Raw genomic sequence first — 22,823 nt, forward strand, 5'->3', positions numbered from 1 at the left:
TTGGTGGTGCAGTGATTAAGAATCTGCCTGCCAATGCAGGGGACATGGGTTTGAGCCCTGGTCCAGGAAGATCCCACATGCCCTGGAGCAACTAAGCCTGTGTGCCACAACTACTGAGCCTGTGCTTTAGAGCCCGTGAGCCACAACTACTGAGCCCACATGCCACAACTACTGAAGCCCACACGCCTAGAGTCCATGCTCTGCAACAACAGAAGCCACTGCAATAAGAAGCCTGTGCACTGCAACGAAGAGTAGCCTCCACTCACGGCAACTAGAGAAAGCCCGCACACAGTAGTGAAGACCCAACGCAGCCAAAAGAAAAAAAAAAAAACAAAAGAAAAAGAATAAAATACTTCGAAATACATTTAACCAAGATAGTGAAAGACCTGTACACTGAAAACCATAAGATACTGATGAAATACATTGAAAAAGACATAGATAAAAGGAAAGTTATCCCATGTTCATGAACTGGAAGAGTTTAATATTGTTAAAATGTCTGTACTACACAAAGCCATGTAGAGATTCAATGCAATCCCTATCAAAATTCCCATGTTATTTTTCACAGAAATAGAGAATACGATCCTAAAATTCATATGGAACCACAAAGACCTTGAATAGCCAAGCAATCTTCAGAAAAAACATAGCTGAAGGCATCATACTTCCTGATTTCAAACTATATTACATTGTAATGTAAAGTTATTGAATATAAAATTATAATAATCAAAACAGTATGATACTGGCATAAAAGTAGACACATATACCAATGGGACAGGATTGAGAGCCCAGAAATAAACCCACATGTATACATTCAACTAGTATTTGACAAGGGGGCTAAGAATAACCAATGGGGAAAGGATAGTCTCTTCAATAAATGGTTTTGGGAAAACTAGATATTCAAATGCAAACAATGAATCTGGACCCCTGTTTTTATCACTAACAAAATTAACTTGAAATGGATTGCATACTTAAACATAAGTCCTAAAAGTGTAAAACTCCTAGGAGAAAACAAAGAGAAAAAGCTCTTTGACATTGGTCTTGGAAATGTTTTTTGGCTGTAACACCAAAAGCATAAGCAACAAAAGCAAAAGTTAAGAAGAAGAACCACATCAAACAAAAACTTCTGCAACGCAAAAAAAAAATTCAACAAAATGAAAAGCCAGCCTACTGAATGGGAGAAAATATTTGCAAACTATATCTCTTTTAAGGGGCTAATATCCAAAATATATAAGGAACTCTTACAAGTCAATGGCAAGAAAACAAATAATATGATTAAAAAATGGGCAAAGAACATGAATAGACATTTTTCCAAAGAAGACATACAAATATAAGCACATGAAAAGGCACTCAATATCATTATCAGGGAAATGCAAACCAAAAGCACCTCGAGCTATCACTTTACATCTGTTAAAATGGCAATTATCAAAAAGACAAGATATAAGTGTTGGCGGGAATGTGAAACAAAGGGAACCCTTGTGTTGGTGGGAATGTAAATTGTTACAGCCACTATGGAAAACAGTATGGGGTCCCTCAAAAAATTAAAAATAGAACTATGGTATGAACCCACAATCCCACTTCTGGATATATACCCAAAGGAAATGAAATCACCATCCTAAATAGGTATCTGTACCTTCACGTTCGTTACAGCATTACTCATAATAGCCAAGCCATGGAAACAATGTAAATGTCCTTTGACAGATGAATAGATAAAGAAAATGTGATATATATATATATATTATATATAATACATCTATAATATATAATATAGATACACAATGAAATATTATTCAGCCATAAAAAGAAGAAAATTCTGCTATTTGCAACACATGGATGAAACTCGAGGGCCTTTTGCTAAGTGAAATAAGTCAAACAGAGAAAAACAAATGCTGTATGATCTCACTTACACGTATAATATGAAAAAGCAGAACTCAGAGAAGCAGAGAGCGGACTTGTGGTTGCCAGGGGTGGAGTGGCAGCGGGAAAGGGGAGATGGTGGTAAAAAGGTACAAACTTCAAGTTCTATGATGAACATGTTTTGGAGCTCTAACCAACAACATGGTGACTCTAGTTAACAATACTGTATTGTATTCTTGAAAGCTGTTAAGAATGTAAATCTTAAATGTCACACACAAAAAAAGTTATGTGAAGTGGTGAACATGTTAACTAAACTTGTGGTAATATACACACACATGTATACAATATACATACAATATATACATGTATCAAATCAGCACTTTAAACTTACACAATATTATATGCCAGCTATACCTCAATAAAGCTAGAAAAAATTAGGATTCATCAAACAAAAACCAAAACCAAAAAATCTACTGGCCCAGTGCATATATATCTTATCAAATTGCAGCTTGCACCTGCCAAGTGAGGAAGTCAAGAAAGGCCTGTCCAACTACACAGAGAAGTGACTTATGTTTTCATAATATATGTTAAGGAAATGATGTTTATAATATCACTGTTTAAGGAAGCTTTAAATTTAAAAGAGAAAAGAGAAAAAGATACATAAAGACCATCACAAAAGACCAGTCCAGTGGTTAAAGCATTTTGCAATTACCATACAAGTACCTATTTTTTTCCTTTTTTACAAAAGAGTGCAGGCTATGTGTGTGTGTGTAAACTCAGAGCTTATTCGTCAACGTCTGACACTATTTCTGGAATGGAGAGGTTGGGTGGAAGAGGGGGAGAAGGAAAGAGGAGGGAGAGACTTGATTGTTCAGATGCTCTAACTCTGGACCTATCTTCTGAGCAATTACAAACCACAGGAGTTTAGGAGCAGCTCTTCTACTTCTGCTCTCCTCCTCTTGCCCACATTTCCCTCCTTGTTTGGTTTATAAGGAACAGCTATCCTAGTTTTCCCACTTCAAACTGGACATCAAAACAGGTCTGGGCAGGGTGCTCGACAGTCCTGCAGATCTGTCTCTTGCTTCAACAGCGTTTGGATGAAACAGACCCAGCGACGCCCCTTGCTCCAGCCTCTGACCACCCTCCAACCTTTTTTCCAGCTGCAACCTTAGGAATCTGCCACTCAGCTATCCTTGGTCACGCAGACTAGCCAACACCATTTTTTGAGCATAGCTCCTTATTACCAATCAACCATGAGCTCCTAGATTCGTCGGAATTATTCCACCAAGGTCAACATGCATCTGCGGGCCTCCTACACCTACCTCTCTCTGGGCTTCTATTTCCACCGCGACGATGAGGCTTTGGAAGGCGTGGACCACGTTTTCTGTGAATTGGCCGAAGAGAAGCGTGAGGGTGCCTAGCGTCTCTTGAAAATGCAAAACCAGCGAGGCAGCTACGCCCTCTTCCAGGACGAGCAGAACGCGTCCCAAGATGAGTGGGTAAAACCCAGGACGCGAGGGAAGCCACCATTCTCATGGAGAAGAACCTGAATCAGGCCCTCGTGGACCGGCATGTCCTGGGTTCTGCGCAGGCAGACCCCCTCCTCTGTGACTTCCTGGAGAGCCGCTTCCTGGATGAGCAGCTGAAACTCATCAAGAAGATGTTGACCACCTGGCTAACCTCCGCAGTCTGGCTGGTCCCCAGGCTGGGCTGGGCGAGTATCTCTTCCAAAGGCTCAATCTCAAGCATGACTAGGAGCGGAAGCCCAGCGGCCTTTGAGGAGCCCCGTTGGTGTCAGGGCTTCTGCCTGAAGCCTCTCTGCAGCCACTAGGCAGCTTTTTAACCACCCTGGAGCCCTCTCCCAAGCCTTGGGCCAAATGGAAACAATAAAGCTTTTTGCAAAAAAAAAAATCCCAAACAAACAAACAAAAAACCCAGATCGGGTTACTCATGCCCATGCATGCACATAAGCACATTTTCCTGGGTGATGTATTAACATCGAAAATTACACCATAATACTAAAGAAATTTCAGTTTTTCAGTTTTACTGATACCCTTAATTGAAACTACCTTGCACTCCACTCCTCACCCTGCCTAATTGTCCTTCCTTGCAAACCTAGACAACCTTTATTGTTTGTTTGTTTTAAGAAGAATATTTATGTGTGGTCTGCTAGGTTCCCCCAACTGCCGCAAAAAAATTTTAAAAATAAATAAAAATAAATAAATAAATGGGCGAACGGCTGAGCACAGAGTAGAAAGAGGAAAATGGTTTACTTGTTGAAACCTACTCTTCTACTCTTCATTCTTGGTTTCATTCTCCCCATGAAACCAAGAAGCAAGAGTTTGTGGTGGTTCTATCCATTTTTCCTAACACTTACTTTGACTTTTCGATGGAAAAGAAGACTATCAAATAGTCTATAAATAACTTTCTCTCTCTCTCTCTCATAATACTTTTATGATGAAAATTCTAGGCCAAAAATTGCAGGTGAGTGAGAACAAAGAAGAGAAAATCATGATTTTCAACCTACAGTGGAGCAGTGCTGACATTATAACTTGAGAATGTGCTTAATGAACTATCTCTTCTATGTAGACTCATGCAAATTCAGTGTAGTTACAGTTATTGCAAAAACATGAATACAATCCAAGGGAAAAATGCTAGCAGATTTGTGATCACATTTCCAGAGGTAAAACTGAGAATTTCTTAGCTTCCACAGGTGCAAATAAGTAGTAGTCTCCCTTACCCATTCCCTTGAAGGAGAACATGGATTCTAGTCCAAGATGTCACATTTTACAAAAGATTAAGCAGCTGTATATAATTTATAGACTTCTCTATTCATTTCAAAAAGTGATCGAACACAGTTGAATTGAAATATGTACAAGCTGAAAAATCCTTTCAGTTTTCAGGCAATCTCATTAAATGGTGAAGCGTCTACTTAGCAGTTAATCTCGTCTTTCATGTTGTCATTGAATAAAGAACTGGAATCATGCCATTAATTGTCCATTGGAAAGAGTGTTAGGTTTAGTTACTCTGAAACACATTGAACAAGAATAAGACTCAGGTCAAGAGACCCAACAATATTCTTTTAATGCTTCTTTTGTGTTTCTTAACATTGTGTGGTATTAAAAGACATTCTTTCATGGAGAGGTGGGCATAGATAAAATAAGAATAGCGAAATACTAATAATTCTTGAAATTAGATAATGAATAAATGGGGGTTTTGTTATACTAGTCTCATTACTTTTGAAAATATTTGAAAATGTTCACAGTAAAAAGTCAAATTAAAAACAAACCCAAAATACACAGAGATCCCTGGCATGGAAGAGGGGACCGTGGTCCTTTCTGCTTTCTAGAGGAAGGTCTCTGTGACTAGGTTATCCTTTTGCTGATGGACCAGGTGCAGTTAATTACTACGTTTATCAGTGTTCATTGACCCATTGGAATACAATTAATAAATTGTTCTACTGGATTAAAGTGAGGGAAAAAGTTCAAATTTATTTAGAAAAATTTTAATTTTTCTTTAATTTGTGATCTTATGCTTTATGTGCGTATATAGAAAGATTCAAATTCAGTTCAAGGTGATTAACTGAACAAATTTAGAGTTTAAGAAAGATCATGAACTTTTAAGTGTACAACACAGTATTGTTGACTGTAGGTTCAATGTTGTACAGCATATCTCTAGAACTTATTCTTCTTAACTGAAATTTTATACCTGTCGATTAGAGGGTAAATCTCACGTTAAGCGTTCATGATAAAATAAAATATTAAAAAAAAATAATGCATATCACTAAAGGGGCGAAAGGTTCTCTGAAGACCTCTTGGCTTCCTGGTGTTTAATTGACGAACTGTCACAGGAAATCCGAGGACTAGAAACCCAGGCAAGGAGTGAAAATCTCAGGATGTGAGCCTTTCCTGGGCATAATCCAAGCTGGATCTTGGAAGCAGAGAACTTTAGTGGTAGTAAAGGGGAAACTTTGCCAATGAGCAAGCAACTGCACTTTATATTTTCTTGGCAAAGGAAAGAAGTAGGAAAATAGAGTGATTGCCTAACCCATATATTTATTCAGTTTCTGGTGCTGGCTAGCCATGCAAGTAGCAGCTAACTTTGATCCTGCCTGAGTCAGATAACGAGGCCAAATTGTAATAATGATCAACTTCTATTAAGGTTTATTATGTGTCAGGTATAGGCTAAGCATTTTCCCATGCATTATTTTATTTAACCATTCCTGACAAACCTACACAATAGGTAATATTATAATTTCCTTTTATAGGAACGAAACCTGAGCCTTATGTAGACTAAGTAATTTATCCAAAGTTACAGCACCAGAATACATGCCATCGCATTCTGACTCCAGAACCTATGTACCTAAACATAGTCTCTTGAAGCTCACACTATTCATTTAATATATTTCCAAATTTGGCTCTGGCTTCCCTTTAGCCGTTCCTGTCTTCTAGGGCCTCTCATACAACCCTAACACTGCTTTCAAATCCTGGTCCTTATTCCTACGATCCTATTCTGCTCTGTTTAGTCTCTCTTGGATTTATTTGCTCTTCTACCTAGCACATGTACTCACATCAACAAGGCTAGAGTTTCTTCTGGATTCCTTGACTCCTTTGAGCCTTGAAAATTTTCACCTTACCAATTCCCAACACCATGTACATCTATGGTGGACTGAATTGTGTCTGCCACCCCCCAAATTAATATGCCAGAAGTCCTAACCCCCCAGTGTGACTGTATTTGGAGACACGATCTTTAGGAAGTAAAGTTAAATGAGGTCCTAAGGGTGGGGACATGATCTGATAAGACTGTGGCCTTATATGAAGAGGAAGAGATCCTTTCTTTCTTGCACATGCACAGAAGAAAGGTCATATGAGTACAGGGTGAGAAGGTGGCCATCTGTAAACCAGGAAGAAGGTCCTCACCAAAAGAGAAGTCCTGCCGGATCTTGATCTGGGACTTCCAGCCTCCAGAACTGTGGGAAAAAACTTCTGTTGTTTAAGCCACCCAACCTATGGCATTTTGTTATGGCACCCTGAGTAGACTAACACAACATCTTATCATGCTCTTCCTTAGCTCTAAATGCTCTGAAGAAGAAGTATAAAATGACTTGTTTCTCTAGAGCCACCATTACATAATTGAAAGAGCTCTGAATTTGGAACCATGAGATTGGATTTCAAGTCATGAAATATAAAAGAAATGTTGCAAAAATATAAAGTATTGCTATTTTTAAAACATCTGTATTGGAATATAATTGCTCTACAATGGTGTGTTAGTTTCTGCTTTATAACAAAGTGAATCAGCCATACATATACATATATCTCCATATCTCCTCCTTCTTGCGTCTCCCTCCCACCTTCCCTATCCCACCCCTCTAGGTGGTCACAAAGCACCGAGCTGATCTCCCTGTGCTATGTGGCTGCTTCCCACTAGCTATTGATTTTACGTTTGGTAGTGTATATATGTCCATGCCACTCTCTCACTTCGTCCCAGCTTACCCTTCCCCCTCCCCATGTCCTCAAGTCCATTCTCTACATCTGAGTTAAAGTATTGATATTAATGCCAGATAAAGACAGCCAACTTCTAACAGACACTTTCATTAGCTGCCTACCTAACAGGTTGTCAACAGATTCCTGCCATGTGCTCACAGCCTCACTATTAGGTACATAACTTTGCCTTTGATTTACCTAGAATATTGAGGTTCTCTGACTATAGCTGTCCCATATTCTATGACCTCCACTGCAATATGTCAGTTTCTGATTCCATTTTCTCCTTCATTGCTATATCGGAAGAACAGCTTATCCCCTCTCTGTTCAGAGTAACACCTCTGTCTGGAAACTTGATCACTCCAATAATCTTTCACCCTCTCTGAGAGTGTATCAGTTATTGCCTTTCTCCTCCTGTGTCCTCTTCGCTCAATGACAAATTAACCCTTGACCTTGTGACCTTCTCAAGACATTCTCTCGTCTCTCTCTTCCCTTTCACTGACAAATTTCGAAACCTTCTGAGCCATATCTTCCACTAGTGTACTTTATACAATCTGTGATCCATCCAAATTATAGTTTTGACCTACTGCCTCCCACTTCAGTACTTTGCTTGGAATGGCATGCAGCTCTGATCTCTGCCTATCAATTTTTCAAGGTTTACCTAATATGTCACCTCCTCTGTGAAACCTTACCCTGTTATTTCTTCTGAACTCCCAAAGAGCTTAGTTTGCACTTGAACTTAGACAGCTTGAGTGTGCAACCCTTAGTAGATTATAAACTCATTAACCCTCTCAATTTAAGACATAGTAATCATTTAATAATGCCTAATAAATACTTTAATCATCAAACTAATCTCAAGCAGTATCAGGATTTCAATTCAACTGGGACAAATACAGCTTGGAATATTTTTGGAGAAAAATCAAATTCAACTTGAATATGGGGGAAGAGAACCTGGGCCTATATGGATCTATACAAGAGGTAAAAAGGCTTAAAATTCCCATTTCCATTTTCTGCTTTCATTGAAACAAAGTGACAATAGCCAATAGTAGATTGGCAGGCACATGAGTATTCAGTAAATGTTGGTTGAATTATCAAAAGAGTAAATGCTTAAAGTGGTTCTCGGATTACATGTTAAATAGTGACACTTAGAAAGTCTATGGAGGGAAAGCTAATATAGAATTTTGAAGGTGTGTCTAGGGCAATAACAACTATGATTTGGGAAGCATGGAAGACTGTCCTTTGAGGTAAATAATAGTTTACCATTTGAAACTTTCTATGGCCTCTATACCGAAGGAGTTGATTGAGGTAAAGAGCTTTACAGGGGTAGGCACATTTCTGGCGGAAAACTCAAGGAGAGCTCAAAGAATCAATAAATCGATGTGATTTCAACTGTAAGAGGAATAAAAACAATTATGATGTTAGGTTACAGAAGTGATATGATTGTTCTGGGGCTCTCCTATATGTATCTTCTGTAGGCTTTAAGAAAGAATTTTGTATTATTTTTCTTCTAGGATAATAACAGATGATTAATAAGACAATTTAGGCATCGCTGTTTGAGGGCTATCGGCCAGCCACTGTGCTTATAACCAGGCACTTGTATACACATTAGCTCATTTAATTATAGAATAGCACTAAGAGGAGGCCATATCATTCCAGTTTCATGGATGAAGTTAGAGTCACTGCACACTTTACTCAAGGTTTCACAGCTTGTAAAGGACAGACCCAGGATTCAGAGCCAAGATTTGAACTAAGCTTCTCTGATTCCAAAGCCTGTGGCCAAAGTTAAACACACTGGAAAGGGACGGTACCATCTCAATACTCCCTCGTGGAGATAATGACAAATTATTTCTGCTCATGGACATTAACCAAAGTATCTGAGCAAATGCCACTTAGATCCTGATGAATCTACCACATTAACCATCGTCTCAGAATTTCTCTGGAAGTTGAACATTTTCTGAAATCTGTACCTTCTTTACTTACCCTAACTTTTGGCCATTTGCTTAAAATATGCTGTCAGACAGATTCATGCTACCAGTTGTCAATAACACATGTTTACTAGTTGCAGTCATGCCCTCAATCAAAGTATATGATTAGAAAATACTAGTTTTATCAACTATAGCTAGTAAATCCAAGTCATGACTTGGCAACATGTCTTGACAATTACTAAATAAATCTCTTTTTATTATAGAATTTATTGTAGAATTTGTAATTCTAGAAGGCAGCTACTGTAAATGACTAGTACAGAACTCAAGTGATGGAGACTAACCTTGTTGAGCCCCTACTCTGTAACAATCACAATTAAAACACCTTATAGTATTTCAATTTTTTTTACCCAAACTATATTGTGAGGCAAGGTCATTGAGGTGTCACATTTTTCAGATGAGGAAGTCAAATCTCAGAGACACAGTGAAATTGCCCATACACAGTGAATAGTCCAGCTGGGGTTCCAACTCAGCTGTGTCTGGCCTCAGTGCCTATACCCTTTTCACGACATCCCACTGACATCCAGGTCAGCAAGGCCTGACTTTTAACATGATTAGAAATGTACTAGCCAAGTTGTCCTTAAGCTCGCCATGTCTTTGTTTCCTCATCTTTAAGATGAGGAAAATGCTATCTACCACTCAGGGATTAGACTACATAAGCCAAAACACTTAACATAGTATCTGGCATACCATGGGCATTGATAAATGATTGCTTCATGTAAATTATCTGAGGCAGGAATCAAAAAAGGAACTTTCCATAGTTTGACATCATTGAGCCTCATTTTTTTCCATTTCCTTTTTAGTTAATAGCATAACCATTCCACCAGTGAAATCTGAAGGAACAGGGTTAATTATATTTGCTTTTAATTCTAACTCTTTAAAAATTGGTAACCAATATATGGCTAGAGTACAGGTGTTCAGTTAACCTACATTTCTAGATCATGGTGAAACATGTAGAGTATCACGATGGATTATCCAGTTGGCAAAGTAAGCATGTGCTTAAGGAACCAGCATATCAAGGACACCTGAGATATGAGAAAGGTTCCAGCTATAATGAATGTTTGCAGAATTTTGTAATCTGAAAATCTAGAAAGAAGCTGTTAAAATTTAAGCACTCATTTAAATTTTGACTTTGGACTTAGTACTTTTCTAAAAAAATTTCAATTTGGCGGGAGGCTTGGAAAGAATGCATTTAAAGCTTTCCAGTGTTTCAAACATGTACATGGTTCTGTAAGTTTGTTAACTTACAGCAAATACTTAAAAGTTGCCAAACATTTAAAAAAATAGTATCTAACAGTATTTTTTCCAGAATACAATGCTTCTGTCATCTTACCTGTTCAGAAAAGTGTTTTCCCCTGGTTACTTTATCATAGCAATCGAAATAATAATGCCTCAGTTGACAGACAATAATTGTTTAGCCCCCAAATATGTCACTTTTGATAAGTTTATATAAGTATTAGTAACTGGTTATAATATTTTATTTCACATGAACATGGTCCTAGATTACTTGGCTTTTAATTCGACATGACATATTTAGCCCCAGTACAAGGTCTTTTACCAAATGTTTGGAAAATAAAAATACATCATCATACAAGCTTTTGGGAAGAACATTTTATTGCTAAGCATATCCTTGAACTAAAATGCAAATGTTAAATAAAAGAGAAAAGGAAAAAGAAAAAGCAGTAACTTCACAACATCATAAAATAAATTCCTTAAGAGTCTGCTCATAAAACAACAGCAATATGATAGAAGCTCACGTACAGAATGCACATGTTCCCATAAAATTGTCCAAATAGAAACTTACACTAAAAGGAATATAATAAATGTATTTTTACTCAAATAAAAAATGTAAAGAAAGAAAGCAGGAAATCAGTTCACAAGACCTCAAGACTCCAAGAACAGCAATCTTTTACAGACATCGAGATATAATCAACTTCATATAGGTTGGGCCATTTAGTTATCTAAATCGTGCTTTGATATCTCTTTATAATCCTGTCTTTTTCAATGACAACAAAATAATCCAAAACTCTTAACACATTGAAATATCAGGTAATGAAGAACAACTCTTTCCATACATATTAGTAAAGGCTACCATTGTTTAGATTGCGCTTTTTGCCCCACGTCTTTAAGATACTTTTTCAAAGTCAAATATTCATGCAACTTACAAAAACCAGCAAGAGTAGATTTCTAAATCTAAACAGCTGATTGATTTTCATCTGTACAAAAGAAACTGTATGTATCTGACCCTCCAGAGAACACATTTCATTTTTGTGTGAATATTTGTCTTGCTTTGTCTCTTGCTTTTGGGATAGGTATGGCCACACAACAAGTTTATTGTTTTTCTGTACATTGTTTCCTCTTTTCAAAAAGAAAGACAACTGGAACATAAACCAAACAAACTGAAATAAACAAAGAGAAAGGAAAGAACAGTTCTCAAAGCAGTATGTACACAGGTGGCTAAGGAATTATACCAGCAAAAATGTAGTAAAATATGTAAACAAAATCTGAGAAGATTTTTTATTCTCTTTGACACAGTTAACTGTGACAAAATTAAACTCACACTTCACATTTTAAGGTTTACTTTTTTGTCGTTTTGTTATTTTCTTTTAAAACAACATTCTCATTCCACTTCAAGATTTTAACAGTTTTCCTGTTTCAGTCATCCCATCAAACATACCATGATAAATATATCTGTATATATATTTATTTATATATATTATACTATTAAATTCCATTTTTTGTGTGTCACAGCAGCTTTAGTCATTTATTATTTTTAGAAAAGATGGGTGAAGGGAGACGTGAGCAAATGGAAGGATAGAGTTATCCATAAATGTCAGGCTGCAAAATTAAATCACTAGGAAAAACATTATCATGTTGGGGGCGGGGAAAGAACTATGAATTCTGCACTCTGTCATGCCATGTTTGGCTTGTGTGACCTTTTGTGGTTCCATCACAAGTTGAACTCCCTTATTGTCTGTTTTGATTCTTTAACAGACTTCTTGTATTGTCTTTTCTTTTATATTTGCATGCATTTCGATCAGTCACAGATCCAGCCCACCCCCATTCCCCTTCCCTAGGAAAGGCTCTGTTTTAGTTTATGGGGCTTTCTCCTTTACCACAATTTGGCTGGGCTCATGGACAGGAACAATATTGTTAAGTAAAGCCAATAGCTCTGATAAAACCAGCCCTAACCCCATCTGTTCAGGGTTTGGGTGGCAAATTCTGGAATTCGATCCTGAGGAACCAGCTTTTCAAATCAATATTATCATCCATCCCATGATTTCGCTATGTGTTCAGCAAAGCATCGCATAGGAAATAGACAACAGATTCTAGAAACGCCACAACCTGATATGTAGAGTGGACACCATGGTAGCTTTTGAGTTCATATGGCAATAGTCTCTCTTCTGTTTTCTGAGATTTTTTTTTTTTTCTTCTTAACTTATGTCCAGTTATTCTCAAAAAATAAACAAATACCCAAAAGCCATTTTTTCCCCTCAGATCTTGAAAAGTTACGCACACACTGGCCAGAACCAGATTAAGGGTGGGGTTTTTTTTTGTTTCTGTTTGTTTTTAACTTTTTCTTTTCTTTTTTTTTTTGTTTTCATTTTTTACATAATTAAACCAAAAAAAAAAAACATTATTACAGTCAAGCTTCACAAACATTATTACAGACTCACTTGGAGTTATGGAACAAGTAAGCCATGAAGTCTTCTACCTTGGATGAAAGGTCCTAAAGAGAAGGAAGCTTCCAAGTCCGCGAAAGTGGGGGGAGCCATCTGCTTGCTCCAGAGGGCAAAGTGCGTGCTTTATGACACAGCAGGGCAGAAAGAACTGTCTCCGAGCAGTGACTGAATCAAAGCAGCCATGGCTGAATCTTATAGGTAGGTACATCTTTGTGTGTGTTCTTTTAAAAATGATTTTCCCCACCATAGTCATGGTTATACCCCATCTCATAGAACAGTTCTGACATCTGTGAAATCTCATTTTCCAAGTATTTATATATTTATATAGAAATAATCCTGTGTTTTAAATTCACGTATCGTTAGCGGTGTCGTGTTTACACATAATACTCTTTGTCCTTGTTTTTCTGTTTCTTGTGGCCGCTCTTCGAGCTCTGCTGCTTCTCCTTGAGGAGCGTGCCATTGCTCTGCGCCGAGTTGCTGATGTAGTTCCGCGTCTCGTCCACTTGATAGGACCCCTCGTCCCTGTTCCTGTACTTGTACATGGCGTACAGGAGGATCAAGATGCAGAGGGCGGCAGCAGCCACAATGCCGACGACCATCCCTGTTGTACTGCTCGACTCCCGGATCACCTCTGAGGCCCCCGGAACCCGTCTGACTCCCGGCTCCGTGGGGTTTGCTGTGGGCACATTACGGAACATGGGGGAAGTAATTAGTGGGCTCTTCAGTTTGGTGCTGTCTAGCTCATAGGCAGTGGGCAACGGAAGCAAGACTATATCAGGCTGGGGTTTGAGATCACGGTTATTCATTTTGCCAGCTGGCAATTTGGGCACCATCCCAGACGAGGAGGAAGCTGTGAAGCGGATCAGCTCAGGGGACAAAGATGTGGTAGTAGTCCTACTAGTTTCGGAGACTTTGTTAGGTCTAAAGTCCTTGGATTCCCACTTGGGCGCATGTGCTTTGTAGCCACCTTCGAAGATTGAAGTGGAAAGACTCTTATCTGTTACCAAGGAGAAGGTGGTGTAAAAATCTTCATCATCAGTAGGGGGCAGGTTAGAGTCAAAGGTTTCCCCTGAGCCATACCCAGATATCACCAAGCCATCATCATCACAACCATCGCTGCCTTGGTCCGACAAGCAAGGTAACCCCGCCTCAGAGGTCATGGACAGGGAATCTTTGGTGGTCTCAATAATGGTGAGGAGGGGGCGAAAGGTAGGGGGGAGTGTAATGGAAGGTGCACGAGTAGCAATAGGAGGGGTAGCTAAAGGGTCTTCTACAAGAAGAGGGATAACTAATTCACCTCCTGGGATTGAAAAGAAAAAGAAAAACAGAATTAGTATATTTGTAGAAAAACAATTCACAGCCACACTCAATAAATGTATGTATAGTTCATAGGTTACACCTCAGAAATTATAATAAAATGACTTGGATCCACATATGGATCCTCTCTACCTCTAGGCTGATTACTGGGCTATACTTCTAGCCCATTGTATGCCTCTTGCCATCAAAACCTGAAATCCTTAGATTGGGGGCTTAGATTTTTCAAGATACTCTCAAGTAATTATTTAGATAGAATTCAAATAGGCTTTTTCCAGGATCTGCTTATGGTATAATGACCTTCAACTATACTGTTGCAAATACTGACCATGAAAATTATGTGTTGTGTGTGTGTGTGTGTGTGTGTGTACGTATATGCACATATGCATGTGATTAATCTGTGAGCCATAGCATTTCCTTATTTTTTTCTTGGGTTTCTACTTATTTGCTCCCATTAGGATGAGAATGACATATTTTCCATGTCACTGAGATCAAGATTAAAGAACATAAAAGAGCTCATCTTCAGTATTTTAAGTTACTACCTTTTATTTCACATTTATCAAGTGCAGTCTTCATTTACTATATGCTAAGTAAGGGAAACTTACAGTAGGTTGAAAATGTTCATCTAACAAGCCCATCTTGATTATGCTTTTCCAGAAATTCCCCTGACTATAAAACAACAACTTGTTTTGCATTGGTCTAATATTATGTTTATACATTGCTTTTATGCTATATGTAATATATACTGAGCAGATACTAGATTTCAAGAATACCCAGCCTACATATCCATGACTTACTGGAAACTTACTTTTAGATTCAGAAATGTAGAGATAGCAGAGTAGTTTTTAAAATCAGTGATTCTTTTTTCCAATTTGGATTCCTTTTATTTCTTGGAATGGCAGATATTTATCGGTTTACCCACAGACCCTAGTTATTGCACTTATAAACATATGAGGACTAGGTCAGGAAAGGAAGTTCAGAATAGTTCACTAAATCATAGTGCCCTGCAAATTATGGTTACCACAAATATTCTGTGGTGGATGTTACTCACCTAATTGTAGGGCCAAGCTTATTATTCATGTATGTAAGCAAGATAATCAGTCTTCAGTCTCTCCTGTGTTTCTTTACAGTGTTATTTTCAAACAGAGAAAGAATCAAGAAGTCACAGTTCGTGTCTCTTTGTTAAATTTATTTAAAAAATTATTCCAACTATTGTTTTTAAAACTCCTCTAGCAGGGATGGCATGATACGTCCCTGACCCAGTTAGTCAGACAGTTGAGATGATAATACGATATTATGGTTGAAGTCTTCTTTCTGACCTGCTGCATCTAAACTGTCCAGGTTTCAGGTGTGCTAAGAAAAAGCCTCCTGAAAAGAAAGCTACTGCACACCTTCAGAGCGCCAGAGAAGAACTGCTTGCACCATATCAGAAGCTTTTATTCTCTGCAGAGAGAAACTGAGTTGGGGAGGGTGGCAACGACGTACATAATGCGTATCTTACGGAAGGGAAGGGACAAGAGAGCACTGTACAGTCATCCCTGGCCTACCTGATGATGTTAGCACATGTGGGGAAATAAAACAAGAACCTTTCTGAGAATCTCAAGATGATATTTTAGTCTGTGCTTTAAACCCCAAGCTTCTCTTCTAGTGCTCAAGAGTTTGAAACTACTGAGCAAACCGATTTTTGCAGAGTTGACAAAGCTTCAGACTTGCTTTCCTGGACAAGCATGCCTATTTTTTTTAACATTGTGAAGATATGTAATTCATATATCTTGCAACTTATTTAACGCATAATTTACATACTTTTGCTAATTTTTATAAATGGGATTTGGAACACAGGTCCCTAAAGGTAAGCCAGTCCTAAAACTAACCCTGAGTTACCTTTTCTTCTCATTCTTCCGGTAGGGAGGCCCTGAGTGTTGTATTTAAGATGACACGTGGAAGAAGGCGGTGTCTGAGTAAGAAAAGAGCAGTGAGGAGAGAGGAGTGAAGCCTCATGCAGTCTGTCAAAGGTTCCCTAGGGATCGCTCAGGGATGATTTCACTTTCCTTTGGAGAACAAGACAGGGTTTTTGTACCCATCTCACCTAGAATGGGTGTTCTTTTCTGGCACAAATACCGAGAGTCATTTGCTTTTTAGGGCAAGGATAAAAATCAACCCATTGTTTATTAAGTGGAGAGGAAACTGGGATAAAGGACAAGGAATGACTGATTTGTTGGGAGGCAAAGTCCTGGAACAAATAATTAAATATAAAGGCAAATTGTTAAGTAGGATGCTAGTGTCCCTTTAAGTGAGATTAAGATCACTGTCTTCATGATTACAGAGTGGCATTCATTTGCAATTTTAGTGTACCATCTGTGACACCCAACTGGAGTCTTACATTTGCCTTTTTTCCCCCCCTGTCTTTTCAATCCCAGCTAAAGCTTCCACTGTGTCTTTGTTGTTAAAAATCTACAAAATCTACAAACTGCTCATTCTGCAGTTGAATCACTTCCACTTTCCTTTGCTATTCGCTTCTCATTCAACACCCTAATGTGAGTATCTCTCTTGGAGCAGAAAAAAAAAAAAAAAAAAAGTGAAAATCATCCTTTTGATAAGGGGATGAAAAGAGGGTCTTGAAGCTCACTAATTTACAGAGTGCTTCTAAAAGGTTGGTGAGCCTTTAAATGAAATGGTAAGAGCTTATTTCCAAACTAAAATGATGGGTATGCTGTTGCAGGGTTTAAATAACAGAATCTGTTAAAACTGCTAATCTTCAATTTCTTTGTCATTTTGTTATTAATCCTAGTAGCAGTGATAAAAATGATAAATGATGCCCCTGTCAGGGACATTTGAGCCCAAATCCTGGTAGTGTTTAATCAATGAAATCATAGCAACTTTCATAGCTCCCCTCTCCTGGCATCTCAAGGAATTGGAAGAATGTCTTTAGTTTAAAAGGGAGTCCACTGGGATGTAGGAGTTGGTATTACAAAGGGGAATTATAGTGAAAGTAGGTGGAAATTTTTGGATAACTATAAACGTGGGAGGTTTATTACCTTCCACGTATAAACTTGCCTGAGACAAGTATGTGAGTTGGGGTGTATAGTCCATTTTAATATCAAATTCCATATTTAAGATTTAAGATGATTCTAGTGTCCTGAGAGGTCCAAGGGCACACATCATTTGAGATAATAAGGAGGTGAAGGATGTGTTTCTCCCATCATTAGATCCTTACTAGAAATGACTTAGATTGCCAAAGGCTATTTAAGATTTCATGTTTATTTGTATTAATCTAAAGTGAGTTTCCTTAGAAATGTTGGAGCAGCTGATAATTTTTTTTTTCACTGCCCAAAGACCGTGAAATCAGTGATCTACCGGATGTCTATGCTATGAAAGTATTCATAGAAGCAACAAGCTTAAAGTCATAAGGGGCTGCAGGCAGAGTAATACAAAACCTGTAATCCATCACAACTCTAATTTCCTATTCCATCCCCAGAATTTTTCTTTGGTTTGGAATAAGAACTATCCATATTCCTTAAAGTTAGCATTTTAATTCAGGAATATATACCCTTTCTTGACAGGGTTGTGCTTTTCTTTAAACCAGAGAGATCACTAGGGATATAAAAGGTCTATTTTAGCCCTGAAGGCTGCCCTGCTTTTTTGTTTTATGAGTGTATTTATAGATATATAATTCATGTGTCTAGGGCTGATATTCAGCAAAAGGGGCTCTCTGCCATCGAAAAAGACAGTATATTAAAAATTTAATAGAACTCTTCTGAACTGTGAGAAGGCTGTAGGTGATGGTGGTGCAGTGGGTCATCTGAAAAAACAAGAAAAGCAGCACAAAGTTTCAATATGGCTCCAACCTTTGCCTCTCTGGAGATATCTGAGTGGAAGAAGTCACAAAAATAAGAAAAACAATGACACTGAAGAGTGAGACTCTGGGAGAGGACACTGTGCTCCAATTCCTTGAATTTCTTTTATCTATATTTAGGTTCTTTACCTCATCTCTTATTTGCATTTTTCTCATTCTCTGCTGGAAAACTAACATACAATGGGGAGAAATCATCTTTTTCCCCACAAAGTTAGTTATTGAATGATATTCACTTAGTTATTTGGTGCCACAGAAGTGTGTACTTGCAACACATCAATATCTGGAAGCTTGGAACCATGAAATTGTTCTGCATCCAGCCTCAGAAAAAATAGTCACGGACAGGCATGGCAAGTCCCTGGGGAGAAGACACCAGAAAAACTCAAGTATCTCAAAGGGGCTTAACTTTTTAATGAGCATTTTAATGAGATGAGAATCTCCAGGTAGGACATTTTCCCCTAGTTTATCTGAAATGGGTTTGATTCTGAAAGGCTACAGATTCTACTTTTTCAATATACACCCAGGTAAGATGAGCTATAGCCCCTTGATGTCATTATACATTGTAAAAGAAGGAATGTCTAGTGGAGTTTTTCATCTTCCTATTGGTTAAAAGCTTTGCCTCTGAAGTCACTCAGATGCAGGTTAGCAGCACAGTTCTGTGGCTTACTAGCCATGAGTTGGTCAAATTTATTAAAATCTCTGTACAATGGGAATAATAACACAGCCTATCTCAAGCCACCAATGTGAATAATAATAATGCATGTTAATGTTAATTATAATGCATGTTAAGTATTTAGCACAGAAACTGCTACTCCAAAATTCTAGTTACTAGTATCATTTCTACTAATATTTTGGGCCTATAAACACTGAAATCATTGATGACTTTTTTCTGACCTTTTTTTATGTAGTAGGTATAAGTATAATAATATAGGATCTAGATTATTAAGGCTATTTTAAATGCAGAGTTTGAAGAATGATTTATAATAATCCCAAGAGCTTGCATTTAAAATAAATGATAAGCCTTATATCAAATGGACTTATGGATAGCATCCTCAACAAAAATAAAAGCTTTCAATTCAATTAGATAAAATAGTCCATTTAGGAGATTCTTAGTTTTAAACCTAAAATATCATCCAACATGTCAAACAATATAAAATCATATAAACTGAGGCAGATAAAGTGCATTCATTGAAGCTGCTGGGCTGGAAACATATCCCTTAACCACTCTTCAGTTTGATATTTCTTTAACAGTAATACTAATACCTAAAACTAAAGTGAAGCAAGTAATCTCTTTATTTAAAAATTATATAGCACTTCTTGCTGATCTTTTGTTTCCTGAAGTGATAAGGCAACATTGACCAAATACCTTTAAGGTCAAGGAGTATTCTCACTGTAGAGTCTTATAAAATGGCAATACCTACCTGAGACGTTTCCTAAATAAAACTTTAGATGTGAAAATCATCATGTTTCTTGTGGGTAGAATCTTACGATCCTTTTAAAGCTTACCTGTTTAAATCCTTGAGAGAAATGGCAAATATTAATAGGAATGGAAAAGAGAAAGAGAGAGAGAGATTTGGGTGCTTACTGTGTGCGGGTGTGCTTTCACCAGTAGTTAGTTTTATACTTTGGAAGGCATCATTATCATAGGACAATACTCTGAACTTTGGGGTTCTTTCTCTACTCTCAGTAAAAGTGATTTTGTAGCTTGCAGTGATGGTGATAGTTTAATCCTGGATAGCCAAACTCTACCATAGTCACTTGAGAGTACCTTATTTCCCCTTTGCTGAAGGAAAATAAAATAAAGGACTGATTTCCCCAAATGCTTTCTAAGGAGTTAAATTAGGATGTATTGCCACTGATAACATTTGCAGTTAACTCAACTAACTTTCTTCTGGAGTACAGGCCTCCTGTAGGTTGTATCCAATTTCGTATCCCACTGTAGAGCCTACCATTGCTTTCAAGGCTTTAAAAGTTGGTTCAGGCAAAGAGGCCAGGCTTCCTTTGGATGGTAAGAACAATTTACCCACACCCTTCTACCAAGAGTAGAATTCACATTGATCATTAGAAGCAATTCAGCACAAAATATAACAGTGAAAATTAAGCAAATAGACACAAAGGAAATAAAATACTTAATATCGTCTTCAAAATCACATAGTAGAAAATAAAATCAACTTCAGGTTCAAAGTAAACTAGAGGGAAAGAGAGCAAATAACATCAACAAGGCATTCACAACATAAGGACAGAAAAGAAAAGTAAAAGCAAATAAAAAATAGAGGCTGTTTTAGGAAAAATAAAGAAATCATTTCCAGATAGACAAAACCATTTAACTTAAAAAAAGCATACTGTATTAATTTATAGTCAACTTACATCAACAAATTGCCCGCATGTTTTTTGGCATGAAAGAAAAATTTACAAAAGAAAGTTGTGTAAGAATGCTCTTGGACAAATAGAATTGCCACATTCTTGTAACTTGCTTTTTTGTTGTCATTTCTTTAAAAACTTTTGAGCAAAATGTCTAATTTTTCAAATATAATAATTTACAACAGAGGATGATACAGGGAGGCAACAACACATACATCCACACCACATAACGTGAAAAGAAAAAAAAAATCTGCACTTTAACAAATTTTTTACTTTGAGGGGCTTGGGAGGGCATCAGTTTTGAATCTGAAATTATTCTGATTGCAATGATTTAAAAAAAATGTTAAAAACCTGTTTAATTTTATAATTCGCCTTTAAAAAAAATCTACGAATCTCGAGGGTTTTGAATGAATTTCTGCATTATTACAGGTTCTCAGATATATATTTAATTGCAATTTTTTTTGTCTTTTTGACAAGGTTTAGACTTCCTTTAATTGAAGGGGATGGATGACAGCACATCAGTTTGAACAATGCTAAAGAAAGGAGGGGTATGGGAAGGAAAGATGCAGAAAGGGTAGGGTCATATCTATGAGTGTACTACACAAGAGATGAAGATGATGGGAGTAAATGTGTAAGTGAGTCGCCATGTCCATGTAAGGGCGGCACGGAGTGATCTAGCTGCATTAGAGCTTCTGGCTGTAAGGAAGGGATGGGCAATATACAAAAACAAATGAGCCTACACATGCCCATCTACAGAAATAAAGAACAGAACTCTAACACTGACAAGCTCACACACCCTAAGCTGCAACTTCTTCAACATGCAATTACTCCAAAAATCATCACAGTTTCATTAAAGATTTTTAAATAATAAAAACAGTTAAACTTTTGTCCCTACTAAAAGTAGCCAAAATACATAAAATAATAATAGTAATACTTATAATAATGATCAAAAGGTTAAAAGCAAAAACAAGGAGACTAGATTTATGCATTCAAGTTGAACAACTTCATCGGCAGGCACACAGCCCCATCTAGAGTTAGGGGAGGGGGTGGAGATCTTCAAATCGAAAGACAAAGCTGTATAGGGAGCCCACTGGCCGGGTCATTCATGACTTCCCTATATAGAAAGGCTACTGTCTGAATGACAGCACCTGTCTTCCCCATGCCACCCATGGTGCATGTGATTCTAGTGAGACTGGGCTTATTTGAAAGATGTGGATGTGGGGATTCTGCAGCTGAAGTTGTTCCACATTTAAAGAGGGAGTGGGGAAAAGTTGCAGAAAACAATTCATAACTTTTTTTGTCGTAGTTTTGGATAAAACCAAATCTAAAGATAAAGATCTAGCAATTAAAAAGAAACACATTGATATATATACAGATAGATATATATAATACAAAAAGCACTTAATTCCCAAACAAGAAGGGAGCAAAGAACAAAAAATAATTTAAAGAAAAGAGTATTTCACACACTTTCAGAGATGAACAACCAGATGCACACGCTGAGGAGGCACAGACAGAGCAGTCAGGGGACACTTTTTTTGTTGTTTTGTATTTTCTGGCTTATTGATTCCCCTTTTGGTGACAGCCAACATTAAAAACAAATTTTGCATTTTCTTTAAAAAGAAATTTTGCATTTTCTTTAAAAATGTGGTTTTTTTTTGGTTTTGCTTCTTAAAAAAAATAAAAAGGGCGTGCAGTCTGGATGTACGTCATAAGTAGACATTTGAGAGAGAAGAAAGAGGCTAAGACTGACAAATGGGTAATTGTCTATTATGCTTTAACTGCAGGAATGTTAACCAAGTTAATACATGCTTAAAGTAAGTTGCATTTAGGGAAAATAGAAAAACAGACCAGCAAGTTAGGGCTGGGAAGAGGTTAGCAAGACAAAACCAATTTGAGAGTAAGAGAAAGGTACTGGATTTAGTTTCATGCCTTCCAGTAGGGGCAAAGGTCATCCCAAGGCCTTTTGCCAATTACATTCTTGTAAGCATGTGCATGTATATGTGTACGTGTGTTGGGGCTTGAAGTAGAGCCTGTAGTGGCAGGAATTGAGGTAAAAATACACATGAGTTCATGGGTTCTGCTCTAGGAAACTTAGCCCACATTCATTCATAGCCTCAGAAGGTAAATTTTCTAAGACATAGAGGGGTTATAATTAATACTGTTCCATATACATGTTCTTGGGCTTGGCCAAATTGACAGGGCACATGGGTGACAACTGTGGTAATTAAATGTACCTGATAAATGCACAGCTTTTTTTAGGTAATAGAGGCAAAACCCCCTCCACTCCTCCACTCTAAAGAGC

The 22,823-nt window shown here is 37.6% G+C and overlaps 1 protein-coding gene and 1 pseudogene across 21 annotated transcripts in view; one reads left to right on the plus strand and one right to left on the minus strand.

Moving 5' to 3' along the window:
• The first annotated feature begins 1,910 nt into the window (after nt 1-1,910).
• LOC309626920 (ferritin light chain pseudogene) lies at nt 1,911-4,057 on the plus strand (annotated as a pseudogene). Its single transcript has 2 exons — nt 1,911-2,000; nt 3,117-4,057. The product of its transcript is annotated as a ferritin light chain pseudogene (transcript).
• Nucleotides 4,058-12,728: 8,671 nt separating this feature from the next.
• NRXN3 (neurexin 3) overlaps nt 12,729-22,823 on the minus strand; it is a 1,723,243-nt gene continuing 1,713,148 nt past the window's right edge. For 7 of the 20 annotated variants that reach the window (XM_082384664.1, XM_082384663.1, XM_082384662.1 and 4 more), the window contains one exon: nt 12,729-14,296. In XM_082384664.1, coding sequence (XP_082240790.1) covers nt 13,371-14,296 — 926 coding nt within the window. In that variant the 3' untranslated portion in view covers nt 12,729-13,370. Of the gene's footprint in view, nt 14,297-15,361; nt 21,218-22,823 lie in introns of all 20 variants that reach the window. The other 13 variants (XM_082384652.1, XM_082384667.1, XM_082384666.1 and 10 more) reach the window with 5 other exon arrangements.

This window comes from Balaenoptera borealis (assembly GCF_965194805.1).
Source record: "Balaenoptera borealis genome assembly, chromosome: 3".
NCBI lineage: Eukaryota > Metazoa > Chordata > Mammalia > Artiodactyla > Balaenopteridae > Balaenoptera > Balaenoptera borealis.